Source organism: Python bivittatus, unplaced genomic scaffold (genome assembly GCF_059951505.1).
Source record: "Python bivittatus isolate LINGU-HERP-01145 unplaced genomic scaffold, Pbiv_v1 ctg000350_np1212, whole genome shotgun sequence".
In the NCBI taxonomy this organism is placed as follows: domain Eukaryota; kingdom Metazoa; phylum Chordata; class Lepidosauria; order Squamata; family Pythonidae; genus Python; species Python bivittatus.
In genome coordinates, this window is record NW_028277074.1 from 34727069 (window position 1) to 34745830 (window position 18762).

General features: G+C 35.6%; 1 protein-coding gene across 1 annotated transcript in view; it reads left to right on the top strand.

Annotated features, from left to right (window-relative positions):
- GEMIN8 (gem nuclear organelle associated protein 8) overlaps nt 1-18298 on the top strand; it is a 37984-nt gene extending 19686 nt beyond the window's left edge. The window contains exon 6 of the mRNA XM_007425118.3: nt 15937-18298. Within this exon, the coding sequence (XP_007425180.2) occupies nt 15937-16193 (257 nt within the window). The 3' untranslated portion in view covers nt 16194-18298. The remainder of the gene's footprint in view (nt 1-15936) is intronic.
- Nucleotides 18299-18762: the final 464 nt, after the last annotated feature.

The window sequence follows — 18762 nt, forward strand, 5'->3', positions numbered from 1 at the left end:
GACTGCTTAGAATGCTGCCAAATCATCTGCTCTGAGACTCACCCCCCCCCCCCCGCTCTTGGTCCTGTAGCCCATAATAAGGATATACAGACTGTCCTGGGTTTCTCAATGCATACATACACACAGATGCGGCATGTGCGGAAAGCAAAGTTTACACACAGATGCAACACGTATGTACCTGCTCTGATTAGACCTGGATACAACACATTGCTTCATTACACAAAAGAAGAAACAGATGTCTCCTATGGTCATTACTGATGGAAGGGTTGGGAAGAATCCCAGAAGTCATGTTTTGCATGCTTTCTCTACTTTTTTTTTTTTAAAGGCAACAACATACTCCTTTCCATTTCTTTCCTGCAGTGTTCATCAGTTCAGCAAGGTATTTTTCTAGTAATATATGTATACTAGCCTTTAAAATTATTTAATAGGTTAATGATTTGTTTTGTTAAAGATTGGCAACTCTTTCTGTATCTCTCCTGTGTTTCCTGGGGAGCTTGTAACTCTAACCTGTAGGAGATATTTTGTGGATGTGTTTGAATGACCTCCCAGAGGCTATTTATTAAGAGCATGAAGTCATTCTTCTGGATTATTGCACCTTTCAAATGTATTCAGCATTCAGTTGTGAAACTGTTCAGGAACTTGAGAGAGCAGACTAATCTTTTTAGGTAATCCAAGACATTGTTCTTAAAAAAGAATATAACATTCTGAAAAAAGGCATGCTGAAAATTATTTAATTGCTGGATTAAAGGTGAAATCTACATTTCACACATCCATGCTTTGTTGCAGAATTTCTCTATCTAAATTTTATTCATCTACCAGTTCATGAGGAATGGTGCTTATTTGTTCTTGAATGGTGCAGAAATTATGGTCCCCAAAGAATAAACCATTGTGTAAATAGCATAATGACTTTTCCTCTTCAGTTTTATTTCTCTTTGACTTTTAAAACTTAAATCCACTCAAGCTATAATCAGTATATCAACTAGGTTAATACAGAATTATATTCTAATTATATATAATTATATATTATATATATATAATTATAATTATAATATAATTATAATATAATTGTGTATATTATATATAGATAGTAGGACTGTGTCTGATTTTTTTCCCTCCCAGTCATGAACCCACCTAGTCCTGCCTTAGACTTTTGGAAAAGGCTTTTGGCTAGAGAAGGAGGGTATTGTGATTATCATATGAGCCACATATTGCATGCCAGAGCCTGAGATATTTATAATGTGGAATTATTATGCCTAGCAGTGTCAGCATGGCACATGTTTCATTTTTTCCAAATCTTTTTTACTTCAGTTTTTGAGCTGGTAACTAGTTAATTCCATCTATTCTTTACAATTGCTGTGATTTTGTAACTTGGGCACATTTTTTTCAGTTAAAGTAACTGATTTGACATTTGTATGCTCAAGTACCTTTAGATGGAGAAAAGAAAAGAAGAGTAAGGTTGAGCAGGTGTATGGAAGAATGATGTTTATGGAGATTGAGAGAATCACTTTCTTTGTCTTTCTTTGGCCCATAGTGATATTCATTCTTTTGTCTTCTAAATCTTGTGTCTCTGGCTTCTGTAATATCATTTCTTCTTATAGCTTTGTGTCTACGTGGGAGGATGATGAAAAAGATAGTGAGTGTGCACGTTACTACATTCGCAAGAAAATATACCTTGCTCCATTTAACAGTAATTCCATATGGTAAAGAAATAAAAGCAAAAAGAAATCCCTAATTAAGTTTTTTTTTTTTTAATGGAAATTGAATTTATCTATTTGGGAGGACAAAAGCTATGAAATGCCAACATTTTAATATGAGACATACAAGCAAATGTTGTTGGTTGTATTTTGTGGAACTGACATGTAAAAAACTTCTGTGACTAGAAAGTCATTGACAATTAAAGTTGTCTGGCAAAATTCCAGAGACAAATTCTGTGAAGAAGGTATGAAGGAGCTACCTACTGAAGGCTCCTTGTGGACAGTAGAGGATGGCTTTCTTCATAATTTAGGACTTTCCCATCCTAAGCAGTCTTATGAATTGGGCCTTCTAATGGATGTAATCTACTCATGGCTGCAGCTGCACCAATAGGCTTTTATAAATATTTCTTCTTTTTAGTATTCTTTCTCCAGGGGAGCTTGTAAGAACATCTGTTGACCAAAGAAGATATTAATGCCAAGAGCATCTTTTCCTAAGTCATTCCCTTTCTCTGCTACTTCTGTTTCCTGTGCTGCTTCTCAGGAACATTTAACTTTCTTTCAATCCCCTTGTTTTGTTGTCAGTTAATTTTTACAGAAAAAGATACATCAGTATTTCATTGCTGGTATCTCATCTAAGATTAGAAGATTTACATTTTACTTCATACAAAAATATTTTGAAAAATATGGGGGAAAACTGGGGATATTTAATGTCATCCTGTACTTTATGTATATATTCTGTCATTGTACTTCCTTAATTACTTAATTTATCTTCACCCAAGGCTTTAGTTTATGTTACAATATGTTCACAATGGCAAGTCCCAAACCCAATATCTTTAGGACCTTTCAAATACTACTGTACTCCAATTCTTATTAGCCTGACCATTATATTTGTTACACAGAGATTGTAGTTGCAATTCAGCATCATCTAGGGAATCACAGGTCTCCATAGCTGTTAAATGTACCAACGTTTATTACAGTATGAGATCTTCCTTTTTGTTAGTTCTAAACCTAGTTCTAAAGCTGGTCCAGAATAAGAAGGGAGTTGTGAGAAGGGGAAAAATGAGTTATTTATTTTGCATTCTGGTGGTACTGGAATGTATCAGCATCCAGGAAGCAGAATCAAATAAAGGCCATCATATACTGCTTAGGTTCTTGCCCTATATGCTTAGAGTTAAGGATACATCAGTGTCTTGCAAATTTGAGATCAAATTTACCTTCCATATGCAGTTGTGAAAAGGATTACATACAAGTTGTGTGTGTCTGATTCCATAGACAAAATGTTCTTTTATAGTATAAGACGGAGGGATTTATTTATTTATTTATTTATTTATTTATTTATTTATTTATTTATTTATTTATTTAATTTATATGCCGCCCATCTCCCCCAGAGGGTGACTCATTGTAGAACAAGAGGCATTAAGTACTTACAGGCCATTTAGATTCTGCTTTTCTTTGATCTTATGACAGCTAGTGTACCAACATTTGAAACCTTGATTTAATAAACCATGATGCAACAGAATGCAGATGGAACAGACAAAATTCCTGTTGTATTTATGTAATTTTACATCATTTGTGTAATGACATAATTATGCAAATAGCATCAAATGACACATATGCTATAATTTGCATAAGGAAATCATTATGCAAATGACATGGTGTAAAAGATGTAATTTGTGTAATGATGTTGCTATGAATGATGCATTCTCTGATTGAACAGATAATCAGGAATAAGACATCTTCTCCCCACAACTGATATGTTAAATCAAGATTTATCTGTATCTGACACTGATAAGCCAATAAAAATATTGCCTCAGCTAGTATTAATTTTCCTCCACATAGCCTTAATTTCATGTAAGCATTTCAGAGGACAATTTTTCCCATCGTTTTAGATTCAGTGAAATTTTGTGGAAAGTTCTAGATTTGGGGAAGAGTTCAGTCAATGGATCAAATTCTGCGATTTTATGGAATTTCACATGCAGATTTGCCTAGCAAAGATAACTTGAGTTTTTTTGTAGGGGTAAAGGGCAGAATATTTGTTCCCTGCCAATGCTCTATCATACCCAGTTGGCGATCAGTTACTGTACCAAATGAATTTAGTAAATAAATTAAATGGAATATATGACTTGTATTTCCAGAATCCTTGTTGAAGTATTAATATAGAGCTTCCCTTTCAGCATACAAAACCCTCCCAGGAGGCTTGCAGAATAAATAAAATAAAACAAACATTAAACATCAAAATTAATAAAAATAAGTGATGTTAAAAATATACATCCTATCTCCTAATATGCTAAAACTCTGAATCTATTACAGTCATATAAAAGCACGAGAAGTCTGTAGAAAATAAGTGAAACTACAAGGCAGTGATGGGTCTTTAAACTGGTTTCCCAAAGACAAAAGTAAGCTTGAAATATTCAGAGTTTCCCCTAATAAATAATTTATTTTGTCAACTTACCAAATGACAATTCCCTGTCTATACTGCAGTTCACCCTTTGATAAAGAAAATGAACAAATGATAATGATTCTTTGGAAATGTTTTGTGATGGAGTAAGACTGGCCCAGTGATTCAGCCAGCCACATGAAAGCACATCAATAAGTGAGACTGTCCCCGTAGTGATATACAATATCACGTAGAGTAATTTCCTCTTCTTGCCCCAGCTGAATAGCTACACAGCTGGCTGTCTCATGTTGCGGTTGTAAATGTGGCTACATGATTGCAATGTGTAGGTTGAAACTGCTGGGCTATGCGGTGGGAACTCTCCTCTTTTATTTTTCCCAAGGAAACCGTAGCAGGTCTGGCCAGTTCCCTTTATTATTTATAAATAAATAGAAGGATGCTTCGGTTATGTTTCAGTTGATATTCTTCTGAGTTACAGAATTGTGCAGATAGGCTTCAGAAAATCCTCAACTGAAAGTGTAATTGGCTTGATCGTGGTCAAAGCCCTGTGGACGTTATATCTCCCCACACTTGGCATCAGGTGCACTCCTTTTTTTAAGAGCATCTGCATATACCTCCACCTCATCCTTTTTCAACAACTTTCCATGTAGCCACAGGGAAGAATGAAAAGGTTTCTGCTTTTGCTTTAGCTTTTTGTGTCATCAAGTACACAAACTGTAAAGAGGGCAGGATATAAATTTGATAAATGAACCGGTGAGCATACACTAAAGTTAGAGTCAAATAAGCTATTTTCAAACTAATTATATAAGCCACGTTTTTGGGCCCAAACAACAAGCCAAACGAGTTATCTCATGTGTGGAAAAGCAAAAACAAAACTTGAATTCTTTGGCTGTGTGTAGAAAGGTGGAATGAGGAGAAGAGGAACGTAGGGCACGGGGGTCGTAAACCAGGATATAGGAGACCCAGGGTCTGGTCTGCTTTCAGGCATGGAAACTCACTGTCTGCTTTGGGGCCAACCTACACCAGAGTGTAGTTGTCAGAAGTATATATATGTATACACTTAAAAAAAGTTTTATGTGTGTAAATCTTACAGATAATTATGTAACGATCAATTTTAGCAAGCATTGTTACAACACATCATAAATTTGTAAAGCATTATTAACCACAAATTGCAGGAGTATCAGGTAGAATTAGGTTGCTGCGTCTGTAGCCACCGAATGGCTAAATAGTGACAAGGCAAACCTGAGTTTTGTCGATAGGTAGCTCAGTTTCCTCTGTTTGGTCATCACATTAGTCAAAAAGAATAACAGAGACAGCAGGAGACAGAGCCAGTATCCAGTCAAAAGACGTCTTTGGGGATCAGATCCCCTTGCTTCATGATCTTTGGCTGGGTAGATTACTAACAGACTCCAGTCTTGTAAAACTAGTGAGAGTGTAGGTGCAGTTGATATAATCTGGAAGCTTTAATTAATGGGTTGATATTTTCAATGTAAAAAAATATGAAATGTATACAGTTTTTTAGATTCAGATAATTTGTAATTTAAAAAAATATGAAGGGCAACTAGAAGAAAGGGATAGGAAGTAAATTTCACTGCATGAAGTCTACTTTAATTATACCCTCTCAAGGGGCCCCTTGCAAAACTGACAGGCTTGTTGCCAAGAAGCATGGAAACAATTTTAATTTTTTTAAAAAAAAAAAACTTCTAGAGACAAGCTTTATGCCTATCAGTGAAACTTATATTATCCTTTTGTGTGGATACCAATAGTTACTCAGACAGCTGCTAGACAGCTGGAGGATCTATTCCTGGCAATAGCATACTTGCTCTTTTTTTAAGCTAACTTGATAATCAAATAGTTGTTTAACTCTTAGAAACTTTCATTTCTGGGGTTACAGAGGCAATATGTTACACTTATGCTGTTCTCCTTTGTTCATCCTAGTGCCACAAATGGAATGTTGGTAGGAAATATTATTCAGCTTATGTATGCTGAAACATTGAAAAGATTCTTTTAAAATGCCACACAGTATCCAATTTTATACGGTAATCCATCTGTTGCATTTGCTTTCAGAAAACCTTCTAGAGAAGTCAGTAACTTTTTTATAAACTTAATTAAAATGGTAACAGACTAGTCATTAACACTGTAATTGAAAATGCAGCAAAATATGGTTTTTGACCAAATTAGAAAATGCATGTTAACGGTTTCTTATTTTAATCGTCTAATTTAATATATTGATGCATTATCCTAATGATTATCCAAACTGTATGAATGAAAATCCAGTAAGCAACTGTTAAATGTGATGCATTACTGACTTGTCAGTGTTGTCAGTAAAAATAGGTTGCAATCTTGAGGATGCAAAATCAGCTGATCTATATGGAATCTTAGAACTGAAAATGTGATCATTTCTTGTAACAGTCAATGCTTTATTCTGCTTTAGTGTTGAGATATTACTGTGAATCAAATATTGCAGAATGGTAGAATGTACTTCTCATAATGTCATAATGAGGTCAGTGGTCTTGTCTCTACATGTCATAATGAGGTCAGTGGCTTATTGTGTCCTTCCTGGGACAGAAACCCAACATCAAGTGATTTGGGATAATACAGTACTTTAGACCTCTGTGAATGCAATCTGTGCCTTCTAATTTGGGGTAAATCCTTGATAATTCTGGTTGCATGTAAAGGAAACTAAAATAAGTTATAATACCTTCTATCAAAAGAAACAAAGTGTTTGGAAATATCTTTTTTTTTTAAGAGAACAAATAAACAAGGAAAATGCACAGAGAAATTAGAACTTTTCCTTCTAAACTAGAAATGAAGGTGACTAAATGATAGAGTAGCAGTAAACAGAACAGACAAGAAAGATCAAATATGCATTGTGTTAACTTTATTTTTTAAATTTAAGAATCCTTGAGTTTCTTAACGATTAATTCATCAATCCTTCCCATGACCTTTTGACATTGGAAAGGCGTAACTATTTTTACAGATCAGCCAACAGAAATGCAAAACCTTTTTGTCAATTTCCTTGTCTTTTCCATTACTAGAGGCTTTCTACAGAAGACCTTCTACCTATAGAAAGATTATCTTAGATCAAAGCCAATAAGTATTTTAGTTCTCATTAACAAATTTCCATTTTTTCAGCATTCAAGGACATAAAATCATTTTTTTAAAAGAGCCCAAACTTTTTACTACATTCATTAATTGGTACTATTAACATTGCCATCAACATCACTGAAAAACATTTTTAATAGATATAGCCTTTAGATCTATAACAACATTGTAGAATGGGCAGTCTGCCTAAATTTGAATGTGGCCCCAAGACACCCTCTCTAAAAGTTTCCCACATTGTAATTACATATAATTTTAATCTTGGTTTTTGTCCTAGTCACATCCACATTTTGGAGCACCATCTTCCAAATATCACTCATAAATACATGTATAGCTGTTTATAGGTTCTATATTTGAATACTAGAAAGGGATTGGCTAAAAAAACACCCAAAATGTGTTCCTTAACATCCTAAAAATCCTTGGCACTGAGCTGGGTTGAGAATTTTTTAAAATCAAAATAGTACATGTTGATTTGTTAGTAACTGTAGTCACTTCATATAAGTAATTGATATTTATTATTCCAATGTTACATCTTGCCTTTTTACATTTAAGAACAGATGAAACTAGATCATGATTATACACTGAACTGAGATTTCCCTTGGACTGTGTTTTGATGAAACAGATATAAAAATAAGTTCAACATCATAATCATTGTATATGAATTCAGTGACTATATTTTCTTGGAAACAATAAAGGACAAACCTGAAAAAGGGACAAATCTGAAAGAGGTTCATAAGGGAAAAAAAATGTTTATGTTTCTAACTTTGCTTTACAAAGGAAAATTCAAGAGCAAAACCAAGAAAAACTTTATAGAAACACATATTCTAATAAAAATATCTAAAATCAAATGGTATATGCAAATTTATTTTAGAAAGACAATTCAATGTTCATATTTTTCATATGAATGAAACTGTGTATTAAGTGGTATCATTTATATGGTGAAAGTTAAATGACCAAAATAAAGGACTAAAAATAAATCTCAAGGAGAGTTTGCTGAAATAAATGACTGTCCTTTATAATAAAAGATGTATGGTCACTGTATATATAAACAATAATTGTAATAATAAAGCCTTATCAACTATGGAAAAGGCATCAGAAGAATAAAGAAGGCCTCATTTTGTCTCTGAAATGAAACCATACCACAAATAACAGTGCATATAATGCTTTCTGGAAAAAAATATTTATTTATTTGATTTATAAATAAATCACGTCTCACATATGTGACTCTAGGCAGCTTGCAATAAAATAGATAAAATATAAAAATACTTAATATAAAAATAAAAAAACAGCAGCTGAGCATCCTAAAAACAGCCCCCAGCAAAGCCAAGAGACAGGCTCTGTCGCATACCCCGGGGCCTGGACACAAAGCCAAGTTTTCAAGGCCTTACAAAAGGCCAGCAGGGTCAGGGCTAGCCTGATCTCAGATGGAATGATGTTCCAAAGGGCAGGCACCATGGCAGAAAAGGCCCTCTTTCTGGGCCCAACCAGCTGACACCCCATAGCCAATGGGACCTGGAGCATGCCCCTCCTGCCAGTTTGGGTAGGACAGATAGGTATAATTGGGGAGTGACAGTCCTGTAAGTAACCCAGTCCCAAGCCATGAAGGGCTTTGAAGGTAGCTACCAGCACCTTGAATTGCACCTGGGAGCACACTGGAAGCCAATGCAGCTCGCACAGCAGTGGTGTCACGTGCACCAAATAATCAGTGACATTAGCTGTTGACACCACTGCATTCTACACCAGCTGAAGCTTCTGCATGCTCTTCAAGGGCAGCCCCATATAGAAGGTGTTGCAGTAGTACAGTCTGGAGGTCACAAGGACATGAGTGACCATGAGCAGGGTCTTCCAGTCTGGGAATGGGCGCAACTGACGCAGAACCCAAAGTTGTGTGTCAGAATTGTTTGATAATTGTAATTAGAAAAGATGGATATACTCAAAAGATGTACCTTTCCTCTAGCATGTTTGTAGATACATCTTTCAAGAGCATTACATACTTTAAAGTTGCCTTTGCTCTAATTCCTATTATGTGAACTCTCTACCATAAGCAAGAAAGCCTTAGGTTTGAAATTTTCAGGGATAAGGAAGATTGTTCTCATGCACTGACATGGCTATATTACTTTTGTTATATCTATTGATTATAAAAATAGCATATCACATTTTCTATTATTTATTTTGCATAAATTATTTCCTGCAAGCTTCTTGTATAATTATTGCCAGTGGGAATTTAATAATATTTGAACTTTTTTTAGCCAACGTACAAATTAGAACAACAACGTACAACTTAAAACAACAACAACATAACTCAGAACAAATGTTTATGTTTACAGATTTTATACATAGTAGTTTTCCTTCAGGAAAGAAAAAGGTTTAACTCTTCTTTTCCCAATTGGAACCCTTACCCTTTGTTTTTGCTAGAAAGAGGAGAGCGAAAACCACAGATTCCCATTCTAATTTGCAGAATTTTTATATGTGCAAAAGTACCTAAATATTATAGTAGAAAGTAGAAAGATACAGTATACAGATACTGTACTAATAATTAATTAGTTAATACAGAATTAACAAGTAATATAAAAGCCATGATTGCCAGAGGTTGTTAAGAATTCAGGACTTTGCTGGATTGCATAAACTATACATCTTTACTCCTTAGTTGGCTAGACTGTGAATTTGGCTTGGCATAAAGGAATGTTTAACCATCCAAAAAAATTTATGAACATCATATTGAGGGATGGGAGCCAGTTTGGTGTAGTGGTTAAGGCACCAGGCCAGAAACTGGGAGACTGTGATTCTAGTCCTGCCTTAGGCATGATGCCAGCTGGGTGACCTTGAGCCAGTCACTCTGTTTCAGCCATAGGAAGAAGGCAATGGCAAACCACTTCCAAAAAACCTTGCCAAGAAAACTGCAGGGATTTGTCCAGGCAGTTGCCAGGAGTCAAAAACTGTTTTGAAGGTTAAAAAAATAGGGATATTAAGACTTGTTTTCTCCTTGGATATTGTATGCAGTTGAAGAAGAGAATCCAAAGGATTTTTTCCCTTTCTAGCACTGTCTCAAGGAACAGTAATCTGCTTGTTTGTATTCTTCCGGGAAAAGCAGTGCTAATTGAAGATGAGGCTAATGATAAACACTGCAAACTAGAAGAGGAATAAATCCTAAAACTGAAATACTTGCTTGCACTTTTTAAGTATCTATTTTCCATGAATGTAGTATAATTTGTTTTGTGAGCTGAGGAGAATATCTTTTTTTCAGCTATACAATATATTGCAGATGTTCTGGTGCATATATGACAAGACTCTGAATGCAAGCTGAAATGGACTTCATCTGTGTTGACAAAAGGACTTCTGCTAACATAACAGAACTTTCTGGCCCATCACCCACCCTTTCCTCCTGTAGGGTTCTGAATGTCTGCAAAATCTTCTCTGAAGATTACACCAATCCCCTGAAGTAAATCTAGGGGAATTGGAATAGATATAATTGGAGATTGCCCAGTAATATACATTTAGATAAGTCTTAATACTGTAACTACACAAGTCTTTCTGGACTGAGGTTGCACTTCATTTTTGGGAGTTAGACTCCAAAACATCATGGCCGGGAGTTGGGGAGGACAAATACATGCAGCCCCAATACATTATTTAAATGTGAGGTGGGTCTGTTCTCTTGGCAAGTTATTTTGCAGCTGTTTTCACTTTAGATGGTTAGGCAGATGGGGACCTAAGGCACACCCTAAGATTAACTACAGGTTAAGTTTAAGAACAAGTTCCATTCCCAAGGTCTGTCCTTAAGTCAAATTTGTATGTAAGTTGGAACAGTATTATTGTATAATTAGCTTGAACCATTGTGTATTTAACTCAAATTTTGATACAATAGGCTCCATTCTTAACTATGGGTCATTCTTAAACCAGACATTCTTACCTGTAATCAACTAATAAATATCAATAATCATAGCATTCAAACAATCAGATTTAACATTTTAAAAAGTCCTGCCATAACATTAATGAAGAATATACATGAAAATAACACAACAGGCAGGTTAAAAAGTAAAGTTGAAACTGCATACAAAATAGTTTTCTGAACTGCTATTCGTGAGGAAGTGAAATGGCCTTCCTTGGAAGGGAGGTGCAAAGCCCAGATCTGGTTCTCCAAAACGTTCCCTCCCTAGTCCCAACCTAAGTGTATTTCTGGGGCTGTTCCAACAATTTCTTTCAAGATGTTACTAATCAGTAGATCTGAGTGGGAGAAGATGGTATGGCCTGAACCTAAACCATTCAGGGCCTTAATTATCAGCAGCCATTTAAATTGGAAGTGGAAACAACTAGGAAGCCATGCAGCTGTTGAAACAAGATTGAATTTCCTGTATGCAGCTAGGTTGCTCCAGAAATTTAATTTTACCAAGGTGTCCAAAGGCAGCCCTCTGTAAAGGACATTATAAGATGCTGCATGTGCTAAAGAAGGCATGTATTATTATTGCCATAACTGGATTCTCCAGGAACAGGTACAGTGACCTTGCCTTGCTCCGCTGCCCAAAAGCAGGCCTGACCATAGCCAAGATCTAAACAAGCAGATTCAAGAACTCCCAAATTCTTAACCTTCATTTTCAAGAACATCTCATCTAGATGACACCCTAATTCGAGGTCAGTGCTGCTGGGCAATTGTACTACTGACTAGTCTGGATTCCATTTCATTTGGTTGTTCACACTCAGACCACAGTCATTTTCTAGCAACAATTTAAATCCACAACAGCCTTCCTGGAATGAGATGGAAAGTAGAGATAGGCTGGTAGCATTCATGGTTTGAAGTACTTAATTCTGAAACCTGGAATCACTTTTCCCACTCCATGTGGCTCGGGTGTTAAAATATGTTGAAGATGCATGTTAAAGCACAGGACTTTCTTAGTGTAGCTTCTAACTTTGTAACTTCTCCTGAGAAGGCTCGCTAGAGCTTCTGTGTGTTTCTTTTAGGAACAGTTGAAGACTTTTTCATGTTCACAGAACTTTTAGAGGCTTTAGTGTTGAATTGTGCATTCACTTAGCTATCAATAGCATATTTTGAAAGCTATGCTGCTCCTTTAAAGAAAAACATTTGTTTTTATTCCAACTTTAAACAATTGTTAACTTCTAAGAGAATTTCCAGGATGATCAGCAGGGTAAAAAATTAAAAGAATGTTCTCCTTGAAGATAATAATCTTCCTTTTTACTGCTGGAAATGATAAGTAAGAACACTATATCCAGTATGACTTTAGGCTTGCACAGCTGTTCTTTAAGGAGGATAGCACATGTGGCCATTTCTTGTTAAGATGCACTTTTGGCAAAATTCCACAAATTAGTAAAACACTGGTCTTTTGTAAGGGATATATACATAAGGATTTAAGACAAGAGCTTTTAATTTTTTAAAAAATTATGCCAGAAACATCCATAATATGTTTAAAGTAATTTTTTACAAAACATGAATTTCATTATTATTATTTGTCATCATCATCAATATTATATATTCAGTAGTATTACCTTCTAAATACCAGCCCTTTAAAATTAGCATTCAAAGTGGGTTTGTAGACTGAGTTGTATAAACAAATTACTCACTTTTCAAAACTGGCAAATAAATTTAGTCCAAACCTATTTCTGTGAAGGTGTAAGTCTAAATATTTGACTGTATTAATCAAAAAGTGAAGTTTTTCAAACAGTAACACTCCCAACACATCTGCCTGAATCCCAATCTTGTCTACACAAGTGTCAGCACTGGGTAAATTTAGCAGATGGCTATAAACCATATCAGCAGCTGTATCACAAGGCTAGCCTAATTTGGGCAGCATGGCAAAAAAAATTTCCTTTGAAAAATGTCAACTGTCTACATTATCAGAGATTTAGCAAAATTTATGTTGTCCTGTTTGTCTATAATTTTTACTAAAACTTTTAAACAAGAAGATAAAAACTAATACAAACTAATATAAAGTAAGGGAAAAAAGAAAAAAAGGAAGAAATCAAAGAAAAAGAAAAGTGCAAGAAAAGAAAAAAGTTGAGAGAAAAGAAAGAAAAAGATATAAAGAAGTAGCTTTCAATATTCTTCACAGCAGTTATGAATACAAATATATTCTATATATTTGTACAATTGAATACAAATATATTCTATAATATATCCTATCTAATAATCAAAACCATAAATCACAAGTTCATTTTTTTCATTTTTATGGAAAAAGTCCATAAGACGCTTCCAATCACCAATAAATGTAGATAATGTCTTCTCTCTAATCAAAGATTTAGGGATCAATTTATCCCTTTCAGCAAAATCTATCAACTTCACCAACTATAGTGGGTAGTATCAAATCTTTCCATCTCTGTGCATATAGTAACCTTGCCACAGTAATCGTCTTCTGTGGCTTTTTTCTAACTATTTATCCATTAATCCTAAAAGTAAAAGTTCTGGCTTCAGTTGAATATTGATCTTTAAAATATGTATTTGTATAAAAAAAAATTAGCTTTTTTTACATGTCCGCCAAGCAAGGTAAAATGTCCCTCCTTGTTCATATTTCCAACACACATGTGAAACACCTTTATACATTCTATATAATTTTTCTGGTGTCATGGAGCAACAATACATAATTGTATAAAAATTCTGAGAACATAACACAATGTAAATTTCAACCCTTTTAACCACATATTTTCCCATTGATCCATCTGTATGTTATAACCAAAATACTTAGCCCACTTTATCATATTTTTTTTAACCTGTTCTTCCTCTGTTTCAAATTTCAACAAAAGTTTGTACGTTTTAGCAATTTACATGTTCATCAGTACACAGTTATAGTTCAAGTTCTGTCTTACTTTGCTCCATACCATAAGTCTTTTTATCCATTTTAAATCTTTCAGATAACTGTAAATGGGACAACCATTGACAACTATATCCTTATACTATTAATTGTTCTCTTGATTTGATTTTAAATTCCCCTTGATAGTTTTCCAATAAGTCCCGGTATGTCAACCATTTATCTTTGTCTACCAGTTCTCTTCTATAATATGCTTCCTGAGCTGAGATCCATAAAGGTGTTTTTGGACACAACCTGAGTTTATATCTATTCCATGTTCTCAGTATGGCACATCTAATAAAATGATTTTTAAAGTCCACATTACAAGTAGTCCTTGACTTATGAACATTTGTTCAGCAACCGTTCAAAGTTACGACGGTGCTGAACAAAGGAACTTACAACCTGTGCACAAAGTTATGGCTGTTGCAGCACTCCAAGGTCACATGATCAAAGTTCAGGTACTTGGCAGCCCGCCTGCACTTATGGCCACAGAGACACTTCAACTCCTCCACCTGCCTATCTCTCCCCCATCTCTGCCATCCTGCACCCTGCCTTGGGGGCTGCAAGCAGCCCCAGAACCGCACAGCTCTGAGGCTGCAAGAATGTTGTCCTGTTTGTATCATTTTACTGCCACAGCTAGAAAACAGTTTAGATCTGTTGGTTTCATCTAAATGGAGCATTAAAAATTGCATGTCTCTATATTATTTCTCTTTTTCAATTTAAAATTTGCTTTATTAATTTCTTCACAATGTTTTGTAGCATTGCAACAAAATGTATTTTTAAATTTCCTTTTGTTAAGTTCTTCATCCCCTCAATATTTTTGAAACTGTTTCTTGGTTATAATGTATTGGGACTGTTACAGCTTAACCACTTATTGCATTTATAGTGCCCAGGGGCAGGTGATGATATTTGAAACAAAACCAGATAAAAGTCACCATAATTATTGCATCATTGCATGTGTATTCATTCAGCCATGAATTAGCGCTAGACAGTGAATATATTACACCCTCCCCTAGTTATTTGTACCTCACCTCATTCACCAGATTCAGTCAATGTTATCCCCACAAGAATCTTCTGATATTGGTCCCAAGTCACTCAGTGGCAAAGTGGGGGCTATATCTAAACATACTAAGTATATGTTACACTGCCTGTAAAATTAGACAGTCTGGCTACCCACCAATGAATCCACCACCAATTGCAACATTCTTATCCTGCTTTGTTTTGGTTTATTCTTTTTTAATTTCAACATGTTTTATTTTGAACTCTGGTCTGTCACTGTAATAAAGACTCTTTTATCTCTCTTCCTCTCTCTCTCCCCCCCCCCGCCCCATTTATACGTAATTAAGGAATGATTTTCTACTCCTAGGATGACACTAACCAGTGTGCCACACTGGTGTATCAGTGTAAAAACTGGAGAGGTGGTCACAAAAGAAGCCTTTGATGCCTACCCCTACTTTATATAACTACTGTGCATTGACCACCATAGGCACTTCAAAAAGGGGTCTCTCCAGTACATATTAGGGAATGGGCAGGATGGTACAGTAGAACAGGGTTCCTCAACCTTGGCAACTTTAAGATGGGTGGACTTCAACTCCCAGAATTCTGGGAGTTGAAGTCCACCCATTTTAAAGTCGCCAAGGTTGAGGGAACCCTGCAGTAGAAGATAATCTTTTAAATCCAAATGATTCATGACATTAGGGTTTTTAATTATGGGCAGAAAAGAGCTGGTGATCAATGGAATTGTTGTAAGATAGATGCGATGTTCTCCTTTGTATAACAGTATGCTTCAGCTTATAGTGGACTGGTGAAGGGTTTAAAAAACAAAGAAACAACGATATTTGCTTTAAAGGTATGCACACCTTTAGACACAGATACACAGGTTATGCAACGTGGCATCATTTGGGATTCTCATAATTAAAACAAAACCTCACGGAGTATGTTCTGTTTTACATAGGGAAACAGAAACAGCTGGAGGCGGAACATGAAGATATGTATGTGGAAGCTGACCATGACCTTCACTTGTCTACAGGCCGATCGGCGCAGCCCCCAGCCGAGAAGCCTGGCGAGAGAAGAATGGCTGAAATGAGAAGGCTCTACGGTCCAGGTGCCAAGAAAATCCAAGCAATGGAGACCACCATGCAACTCAATTTTGATAGGAATTGTGATAAAAAACAGCCCAAGTACTGGCCAATTATCTCTCTGAAATTCTGAGCTATTCGTCTCTTTCCCTTTTTGGAGATTCAGAGCTGTATATCTTGATATTCAACCAAGCAGAAGGATTAAGAGTCAGCAAAAGACCTTTTTAATTTTCCTTTCCCCTTTCCAGCACAACTTTGAATTTGTCTGCCAGTTTCCAGAGTCTATTCCAGCTCAACAGGAAAAGCTGAATCGGTCATTTGTACTACAGGGGATAAGGAAAATTCCCTTTTAAAGGGTATTTCAACTAATTTAATTTTGGCATGCCTTAGCCTTGCAGGGAATGAAGTAGCATTTGCTTTTGTTCAGTTGGGCTAGGGAAAAGGCTAAAGACTATCAAAATGCAAAACCCCTTTTTTAAAAAGTTTTTAGTGTTATTCTAGTTTTGCTGTAGGGTTTTAAATGTAACTATTTTTGCAACGGTTTCTTTTCTTGGAGGCATCTAAATTAGTTGGACAAAATATAATATCTCAAACTACTGCAATTTAGCTTTTGAGTTTGTGCTGAGGTCTATGTAGAGGCAGAGAAAGTTTCTCTTCCAAAATGCAAAGTTGGGCTGTAAGATTTCAAGTCAGAAACAAGCATTGTCTGCTTTCACGGGACTACAGAACCAAAAAAAAAAAAATCAAAATACATTTTTGTTCATTTCAAAGTTGTCTTTAGCTGATCAGGAAGGAAAATAATCTAAGCATCAAACTGGACATTTGGGGGGGGGGGGGGTATTTGCATTCGATTCCCATCAAGAATAGAGTGGAGCAAAGGCTTAATCTTAATTGTGCCACATTCATTTCCCCTCCATGGCTACCGACTCTTTTCTTTCTTGTCTTATTTAGCTGTAGACATTCAGAATCCATTTTAAAAAAGGTGGTTCAAAGCTGACATTCCTGTGAACTGAGAAAGGGCACTCATACATATAGATAAATACATTTACTGGCTGACATTTCTGTCTCATGAGTGAAAATATGCATTACAAGTTTTACCGTTTTCAAACATTTCCTTTGGACAATTATTTCCCCAAAGCAGTACCTCCATAGACATCCTGTGCTAATATCTTATTAACTGAAATGAGACGTTTGCCTCCCTGCTATTCAAATTACCTTATATGGTACACTATTCAGAGGTCTTCCTTAAAATGCATAATTTGTTATGTAATATTTATTTCCTTGCAAAATTAGCAGCTATATCAGTAAAGGGCTTACATTTTATCTCTTATTTCACAAAGAATTAGCATTGTAGCATGCAGCTCATTTCTGCATTCAATATAGAAGTCATCTGCTATACATGGTGCATTTGGAGAACATGTTGATAGATTATAACACCAACGTGCCATGGTCTCTTTTCCAAGACAGAATTCAATTTTTGCTTTGTGGAAAAAAAGAGTTTTATTCAAGTTTTAGCTGCACAGATGGCCTTTGCTGTTCATGTGTATTTTTCTCTATGTGTGTTACTATCTATAATTAATATTATACTAAATTGACAAGGAGCATTTCTTAACTATTTCACCTGTTTTGAAAAGGGGTGTTCTGTTTCACCGATATTTGCAGGTGGAAGATAACAGGGTTTTTTTTACAGGGAGAATTTGAAGCTTACAAAAGAAAATTTGTGGGACTGCCTCACTTATATCTACCCATCCCAGACACTCCAGTAGAGCAGGCATGCCATCAGATGGGCCCTAGGAAGTTTGCCTGTTCTATTGGGATGTCTGCCCTCTGGAATGATCACCCTCAGCTGGCCTTCCAAACGGCAGTAAAAAAAAATGGGTTTTTCCTTGGGTCTTGGGCCCAGGATGATTGGAGTTCCCATCTAGATGTGAGTTTCTGGTCACCTATTAATGTCTTGGGTTTTAATTGAAATTGTTTAACTTGTTTTGCTTGTACATCACTTGGAGTCACAATGTTTGAGTTGGGAGGCCATATGAATTCTTTTAATAAAACAATAAAGATTCCCTATACAATTGTTTGAATGAATTAGAGCAATTTCCACAATAAAATGTGCATTTGGAAGTCTTTTTAGAGCAATTGCTATTGCAAGGTTCCCAGAAAGCCTTGTTCTGTTGTCTGGGGGAAATTCAAAATGGTGTCTGCCTTAAAAAAATAAAAGCCAGTTTCCTTTGCCGTCCATTGAGGGCTGCTGTCAAATCTGTTGAATTATTTCCAGACAGTATGCTTTTAATAGTGCAGAAAGATTGTTCTTAAAGCAGCATTTTTTAAAGAGATGGTCTGTTAAATAATCTTTCTTGAAAGGGCTGCAGTTAAGGTATGTTTGTATTAAAAGTTTATTTTTAAACCTGAACTTTATTTGAAACAATTCAGAGTTTGAAAGCCAAAACTAAGAAGTACCTTTTCAGACTAGAAAATTTATTAAAATGCATTAGCTTTCACGAGCTATTCTATTGCATCTGCCACTCCAATGCATCTGATGAAATGAGCTGTAACTACCAAACTCCTTTTGAATTTTGACTACCAGAGACTAAAACAGCTCTCCTCCTACAATGTGTACAATGATAAGTTTGAAAGGTGAAGGAAATTGCAATCCTATGTCTCTTTAATCAGAAAATAATTAAGAATTTTATCTTACAAGTAAA